The sequence below is a fragment of the Amaranthus tricolor genome, chromosome 5 (genome assembly GCF_026212465.1).
Source record: "Amaranthus tricolor cultivar Red isolate AtriRed21 chromosome 5, ASM2621246v1, whole genome shotgun sequence".
NCBI lineage: Eukaryota > Viridiplantae > Streptophyta > Magnoliopsida > Caryophyllales > Amaranthaceae > Amaranthus > Amaranthus tricolor.
The window spans coordinates 27,697,369-27,705,939 of NC_080051.1; the positions used below are offsets into that span (position 1 = coordinate 27,697,369).

Genomic DNA, 8,571 nt, shown 5'->3' on the forward strand with positions numbered 1-8,571 from the left:
TTCTTTATTTATTATGGATATCCCTTTTTTTCTTAAATTACATTCTATTTCTTTTTGATTTAAAATAAATGGGACGAAAGAAGTACATCAAACAAAAAAAGAGGCACACTTTGCTCCAAATATAATAAAATATGGAAATAAATTCTAGCAATGTTATTATATATATCCTCAGGATAAATTAACACAACATCTATGAAACAAAAATTTTGATGTTTATAAAAATATAATTAAAGCCAAAGGAACATTTTATTAAAATTTCAATCCATATAATTGGGATTTTTTTGATAGCCTAATATTCAAAGATTTAATTTGATATCATTGGAGATATTTTGTGCATCCATGGCAGCTCCATAAAGTCCTCTTCTTGCAAGGCCAACACAATACAATCCATTTTTACCCTTCCAGTGGTTTGGGAAGTCAGGCTTTGGTATTCCATCTTCATTCAATAAATATTCATCTCCCTATATTAAACCAACCATTTATTATTATTTTGTAGAAATTTGCATTGTTTTCAAGCTTTTAACCACCAAGGTTTACAATTTTTTAAAAAAACTAGTTTTTGTAAGATAAGTAATAATTTTTTGCCAAAAAATAACACATTTTGTGTAAAAAGTAACATTTTTTACATAATTGTTGGCTTTTTGGAAAAAAAATCTTGTCTTAAAAGTAATAATTTTTTTCGCCAAAAAATCACAAACTTTTAGAAAAAGTAACACTTTTTGTCAGATTTTTTTTTTCTTAAACTAACAGTTTTTTACCAAAAAAAATAACATAATTTTTACGGTTTTCATATAAACTTAATTCTTACCTATTCTGCTTCATATATATAATTTAATTATACGAAAGTATCAGGCTTAGCAAGTAGAATGTCAAACAATACAAGAAATTACATATTTATATAAAAATATTCCCATGCTTCTAAAATAATTTCGAATTTTTGAGCATTTTGAGAATATTTTATAACAAAAACATAAAATAAAGAGAGAAATATGTTAATTAATGAATTGGAATACCTTAAGCCACTTAAAAGTAGACCTTCGAAAGCCAGTGGCAAATATAATAACGTCGAAAGCATAACTTTTGCCATCTTTAAACAACACTTCATTTCCTTTGATACTTGTGATAGCCACCGGTAATATCTGCATTCATTTTGTAATGATTGTAATTGATTTTTACTGATTAATTTGTAATTAATTTTTTAATTATAAATTATAATTGAATATAGTATTTAAAATTAATTTTTATTAATTATATTGATTTTTGCTAGGTAAAATTGATTTTTGCTTATTAAACTAATTTTTTTACTGTTTAATTATTTTTAACGTGAACTAAACACATCCCTCTCAATTTATGTGGTTGTTCAATTAATTTACTATATTTCTCATTTCGAATCTGATTCACAAACTCAATCGATTAATAACAAATTTACTAAAAATTAAATGTAGCAAAATTACGAGAAAAATATGTAATTTTTTTTGAGAATATAATTACCTCGATTTCGCCGGTTTTAATCTTAGAAAAGGTGCCAACATCAATAATAGGGTATTTACCAAAAGATTCTTTCAAGTAGTAGGGACCTTCAATGGGCCTTCTCATTCCATATTTCGTCAAGTCTCCATAAACAATTTTGCTAAGTGTGATCAACAATTTATCCACCGTCTTTAATCGCAAATACTTGAGAAGGAAGAGTGCAATGTGCACCATTCCTCTTGACAATATGTGAACCTGCATTCAACCAATTGATTTACCAAATATTAATATTAGATAATTTGATCGATCACTGAACTATCTAATTATTTTTAAATAAGCTAAATTTATCTAAATGTTTTTTTACCAAACACTCCATTTGAATTTAAAATGAACTTTTTGGTTTAATTGGTCTCTTAACATAAATTTTTAATTTAATTGATTCTTTGCATACAGTATCACAAGTTTGCCAAGTCAAATTTGGAATTTGATCCACCCTTCCTTTCAAGTGGAATTATTAGCGTCAAATATAAGTAAGACTTCTGCTGCATCAATAATTCTAACCTTACAGGCTTTTGTGTGAAAGGGCGTGATAAAGTTAACATAAATTAAAGTCTCACCTATCACACTAACATATATTAAAGTCTCACCTATCACACTTAAGTTTTAAGTTGGGAAAATAATATACACAGTTTTAAGGACTGCACATAAAAAATAACATTGTATTTTATTTATATAATTTAATATTAGGATTTATAGTTTTGTTTTAACATTCACATAAAATGTTACATTATCATTCAACGTGAAATCACTCTTGTCTAGGTAGACTCTAGATAGACTTTATGTGAGAGGTTAAATACAAACTTGTGGTCCTCTGGAGGTTATAGTATCAACTACTTGTCGGTCATTTTTTATTAGCATCATTTGTTTTATAAAATGAAAATTAATGGTGAGGAGGATTAGATTCAATAAATGGAGGGAAATTTCATATAATAGTATTGAACTTTAATGAAACGTCAGTTGCATCATTTTTGTAAAATTTTTTTACATCTAATTTATACCTTATCTAATTGTCATAGTATTTTCCATTCAATTCTTATCAATTTCATTTAATTCAACATTTTGACTTTTAGTTTACCGTTAATTCATCAACACTATCAAATGTTGTAACAAATTTGTTTTCATTCAAATTGTTGGCATTTTTTACAAAAGGTGCCCTAAGCACTATTACATAAGCCATAATGTTCACCTAATGTATTTTATTAGGATTATAAACTTTAAAAGGTACATTTCAAGCACTAATATATATGTACTAACTAGGGTAAATTATAAAGACAACAATTTGAATGAAAACAAAATTGTTACAACATTTAAGAGCTTTGATGAATTAAACAGTAAATTAAACTTCAATGATGAATTAAACATTTGAGAGCATAAAAATGGTTTAGGACAAATTATAAACACAACAACCAATATTTAATAAGAGTATAAACGTCAAAATGGTGAATTAAACGAAAATTAACAACAACTAATATGAAGTAAAACCAAGTCAACTATTTCTTTCCTCTATTGATTTAGAGAGGGTGTTAAGTAAGAGGAAATAAGAATTATGAGATTTTAGGGTGAGATTTGGTTGCAGTGTCGTTTTTGATATTTTATGGGTTTTAGGCAAATTGAAATTAATGGGTCCTCTCTACGGAGGCCAATTTTAAACTTTAACGGGTGTTTGAAAAATAACAAAAACGTACTAAATGTATAATAATTAGCATTTTACATGTAGACGCGTCATATATCTCTTAATTAATAAAAAAACTAATCATAAATTACAAATTTTAAAGTTTCTATTACTTTAATAGGAGTAGGACTCTTTAACGCTAAATCCTAAACAAGTGTTTATCTTATCTATTGTTAAGAGAATGACTCTTCTTGGTTGGAAATAAGGGTTGAGACTTAATTAATTTCTTATTTGGTAAGGAATGAGGATATGCATAAGAAAATTACAAATATATCCTTAGTTCTTCTTATCATTTGTTTCCATTAAGGGTAAAAATGTCTTATATATAATAAAGTGTCATGAAAAACATGAAAAATATCTTACCCTCCCCCAACACCTTTTTCATGGGACATGTTCTCCAACGCCTCTTGTCAAACACCAGATGTAATCAATATATTTTATTATTATCATATATTTCTTTCCTTTTATTTAACTTGTTTATTTTTACATTTTAATCCATCTTAATAAATTTGAGTGCTTTTGGATATGGCCTTATCACTTATATATATCTACATTCGCTTTCTTAATTATAAATGTCATATTGTTTCACTATATATAATTTTTTAATCTCTATATTATTTAATAATACGAACTTGCTTAGATTTAGTATAAATATTTTAAAGAGAAAAAAGTCAAATAATGAAACAAAGGTAATTCGAGATACAAATAAAGTAAATGAAATAATTATAAAAGTGGTAGAATGAGAATAAATTAAAAAAATGAATAACAAAGAAGGATGATTTCCCTCATTTGGTGGAAAAGAGTTCACCCACCTTCCCTTAGGGTAAATTTATACCCAAGATGAGGGAATTAATTATTGTTTTATCTATTTTTCATTACTTTTTAATTAATTCTTCCACCTAACTAACAATTAAATTTCTTTAATTATCTATCTAATAAAATTTATCTTTTTACTTTGACTTTTATTTATTCTCTTAAATATTTGATTAAATAATTAATACAAAGTAATAATCTTTTATCTTGGGAAGTAAATATATACTAGCTAGTATTTTGTAATTCCTTATCTTAGGAAGTAAAATATTCTATATTTTAATCTATATCTCCTACTTCAAAAAAATCTGTGTCATTATTTAAGGAATACCTCGAGAAATAACATAAATTATAATGAAATATAAATTTTGCTAAACTTCGATCATACATAATCTACACTAGCCGCTCCTTCCTCAACCCCCATAAGAGGGGCCAAATGAAGACATTGTTATCGATTAATATTTCCTTCGTTTTCTAATGTTTTTCTCATTTAAAATATTTCATTATAAGGAGAGAGAAATTTAATTAATGTTTTTGACACATCCATGTGAGATCTAGTTAGGTTCGTCTTAATGTATACTTTTTTATTATGTATTTTTTATAATTTTTTATTATATATATAAAACTGTGCAAAAAGTAAATGAGAAGAACAATAAGAAATTGAGAGAATAATAATTAATAATAATGATAATAATAATAATAATATAAGTTTTCAATCAACCCTTGATTTTCGCCCTTCATGTATTTTATGAAAATCAACAATAAACATTATATTTGAATGATTGTATATGTGCATAATATAATGAAGTTATGGAGAATACAAATCATTTTATATTTCTATTTCTAAAAGGATTAAAAAAGGTTTATTAATAATGGTAAGAATTCTTGTTATTTGACTGTTAAAGTACACGATGTATATAAATTAAAATCTTTCATCTTCTTTTATACATGAATCTACACCTACACGTAAAATAAACTTTAAATCTTTCATATTTTTTTTTTATGAATTAAGACTATACATTCATGTATTTTATCAATAAAAATCTCTAAATTATACTAAAATCTCAACAACAAATAATTATTAACCGGTCACAATCAACAAATAAACTAATGACATATTTGACAACTTGAATTCGCTTCTAAATCTTGAATTGGTCCAGATACTATATTTAAATTTTGATAAATCTTAAATTTGGAAATATAAAATTAGATCAATTCTGTAGAATTTCTATGACAATGAAAAATAGACTTAAGTATAAAAATTTAAAAATTTCAATTATATAAGTATTATATAGATTTCTTGAATACCAAAATGAAATTCTCTATTTTCAAAAGTTGGAACTAATTTACATGTGACGACGAAGATCCTACATCGTTAAAATATTGGGTTCTAGACTTGTATTAATATTTGGTGAGTAAACCTCGTAGTAACATATAGTTTGGTAAAGAATAATTTCAATATTCGTGAATTTGTGGGCCTGAACCCATGGGTGCCCCATGAGTGTGTTCACACGGGTGGCCTTGACTATGTGACGAATTATCCCTGCCTAACATCAAATGAATTTTACGTTGTCAAATACTACATATATACCAGATGAAATTAGAAGAAAAAATTAAAATGAAAATTAAAAATGACTTACCGGGTTTCTAACAACAATGGAGGTATGAGCAGAATGATTAGCAAGATCAAGAGCAATCTCAAAGGCAGAATTACCAGCTCCAACCACCAATACACTTTTATTTTCATACCCAACACCACTTTTGTATTCTGTTGAATGCAATACTTTCCCTTTATAGCTACTCAACCCTTCTATTTCTGGACAATACACATCACTTGTTTCTCCACTTGCAACCACCAAAAACCTCCCCACAAATTCAATCTCTTCTTCATCATTTTCTTCTTTGACTTCTTTGTCTTCTTTGACTTTGACTTTCTGAGTAATGACTCTCCATTTATTTACTTTTTCATCAAAGTTAGCACTAATGACGAGTCGTCGGTACAAAGGTTTGATACCAAAATGAACCACGTAATTATCCAAATACTCAATAAAATCATTTTTTGAGATATATTTTGGACAATTTGAAGGTATTTTCATGTGAGGAAGCTCAGAAAATTGTTTGGGTAAATGAAGGTGAAGACGATCGTACGTCTTCTTCTTCCATAATGAAGCAAAACAATCTTCTCTTTCGAGTAAAATATACGGAATTGAAAGTTTCGTTAAACAAGTTGCGGTAGCAAGCCCTGATGGCCCTGCTCCGACAATCAACACACTCGTTTCTCTCATTTTTTTTCCGATCGGAAACTATACATACGTTAAAGAGTGAAAAAGAGAGAAATGAGACACATGACAGGTTTTATAAACATGTATTTATATAGAATTAATGGTTAGTGTAACCGTTGAGCTTTTAATATTCACAAATAAACTATTTCAATTAAGCTAACTCATATATATTTAGTCTAATTGTTTGACTGATCACTTATAATTTTAAAGTGTATAATTAAAAAACTATGCTGATGATATGTGCGCGTTAAATTGTGAGACTGTCTCATATAAAACGAGTTATTAATATTTAGTATATTTATAGAATATATATAATTTAATATTTAATATTAAAATACTTTTTTAATTGAATAAAATAGTTGTTGGAGTTGACTTAACGTATACTCTTGGATCATTACATACATGCATGCTTTAAATATTTTATGTCTCTTTTATTTTGTACAAGTTGCAAAATTAAAATGAATGGTTAAAATAAAAAAAAGTATAAACTTGTAAATAATATTAAAAAAAAAGACTATTATTAGATAAGGAAAAATACAAAATAAATTAAATAAATAAAAATAAAAAATAATGCAGAAAAAAAAATATATAAGTATTTGATGAGTTAAAAAGTTATTTGTGTGCTTCCAACAGAAACTTACATACACATACCAAACAGGCTGTGTTGTCCAAGATTCTTAAAAGTTAACTAATCTTTTACTTTCTTTTTAATGTTGACGTGTAAAATCAGTTGTGACTTGTGAGTATTAACTTATTATAAGAGTATGATTTCTCCTCATTTGTCCATTTGTTTTTTGATTTTGAAAATTTTATTTAACCGGATTAGAAATATTTATTACATAAAATTTTGCATAAAAATTTAAAAAATCTTTATGAGAAAAATACCATTACTACTATTGTAACCTACTGATGAGGTGATTATGAAGTAAAAAATAAAATTAAAAGTTAATTAAGTATAAAATAGAAAAAGTAGAGTAGATATTTCTAAAATTAATTTTTTAATAAAAATAGTCATACCAACAAATAACATAAAACGATTAAATAAATATAATAACATAGATTAAGTTATAATGAGATTTGAAATATAATTGGTATTCACATGAGTTTGGAAATCCTACATTATACTAAAAAGTTAAAAAAATTTCAAGTGTTACAATCGAAGAGAGTTTGTCAAATGAAACTCAGTTATTGGTTAAAGAAAAATAACATCATATTTGATCTTGACCAATATCTCTATCATTAACGTATCTTTGACTAATATTTATATATAATAAAATTAACCAAATTAGAGAATATAATTAATAATATATTGCATAATATATATTGTTAACAATTTTTAAAATTATATAGTTAATTTATACATATAACTGTCAAAATTGAATGTTTCTACCACATAATATCTCTGATTTTATTTTTTGATTATGTATTTATACATGTCGATGCTAAGAAATTGTGCATTGTAAGGATTTGTACATTATTATTATTATTAGTATAATACTAATAGTTTAGGAAATTATTTATTTATTTTGTAATAATTATCTTGTCACACAAATGAGGTTTGTACTTTCTTTATATTCAATGCAAAGCAATGAAGCATTAGTTCAGGGATGTTAGTGGCGTCCACCTAGTTTGCACACCTAAACTTTTTTAATGTTTAGAAAATTGCTCTGCCTTCAAAAAAATATTATTTAGTTAATTATCACTCATTTTGTAATAATTGTTTCACAAATTTTTAAATAAGACGGTTTTATGGTGAAATTATATTTATTGGGCTGATCTAGGAACATTTATTATGTTAAAGTTGTCATTTACAATTTTAAAGTGATGATCAATTAGAGAAATTAACTAATTATATGGACATATATTATAATGAAACGGTCTCATACAAGGCGAGCTGAAATCGTGTGTAAGTACTATGTACTATTAGGCTTAATAGAGAGGCTGCATTTGATTTAAGCTATTTTATTTTGCACCAATCTAATGCAAACTATAAAAATAGTATATTTTTTTAATTGACAAATATAATTAATAATAATTATTTAGATGTATTTGCTATTTTTAAATTGGCGCACATTAATATATTAATATTTGCAGTTATAATATAGGAGTATTTCTAGTACATGAAGAAAGACAAATGTTAAGAGTTACAAGCATTCAATATTTTCCGGATTAAATACTAAAGAGGTCAAGTAATGTGTTTTTAGTATTACTTTACGTCTTGGATATTGCTTCGAACATGCTTTAATTTTCAAGAAAAATAAAATGGCAATGTGGGAA

At 25.8% G+C, this 8,571-nt stretch overlaps 1 protein-coding gene across 1 annotated transcript; it reads right to left on the reverse strand.

The window, feature by feature from the left end:
- Nucleotides 1–114: 114 nt before the first annotated feature.
- On the reverse strand, nucleotides 115–6,355 carry LOC130812897 (probable indole-3-pyruvate monooxygenase YUCCA10). Its single transcript, XM_057678536.1, has 4 exons — nucleotides 5,653–6,355; nucleotides 1,492–1,725; nucleotides 1,014–1,139; nucleotides 115–461 (listed from the first exon to the last, which is right to left on the reverse strand). Exons 1-4 carry the CDS (start codon nucleotides 6,295–6,297, stop codon nucleotides 297–299), a joined length of 1,170 nt encoding a protein of 389 aa, XP_057534519.1. The 5' UTR covers nucleotides 6,298–6,355; the 3' UTR covers nucleotides 115–296.
- Between the last annotated feature and the right edge of the window lie 2,216 nt (nucleotides 6,356–8,571).

Excerpts from the sequence above, each read along its gene's own strand:
- LOC130812897 (XM_057678536.1), bottom strand. The coding sequence starts at position 6,297 with ATGAGAGAAACGAGTGTGTTGATTGTCGGAGCAGGGCCATCAGGGCTT. Across the intron at positions 1,140-1,491 it reads TTAAAACCGGCGAAATCGAG|ATATTACCGGTGGCTATCAC; the intron begins GTAATTATATTC and ends AAATGAATGCAG. Across the intron at positions 462-1,013 it reads CTACTTTTAAGTGGCTTAAG|GGAGATGAATATTTATTGAA; the intron begins GTATTCCAATTC and ends GGTTTAATATAG.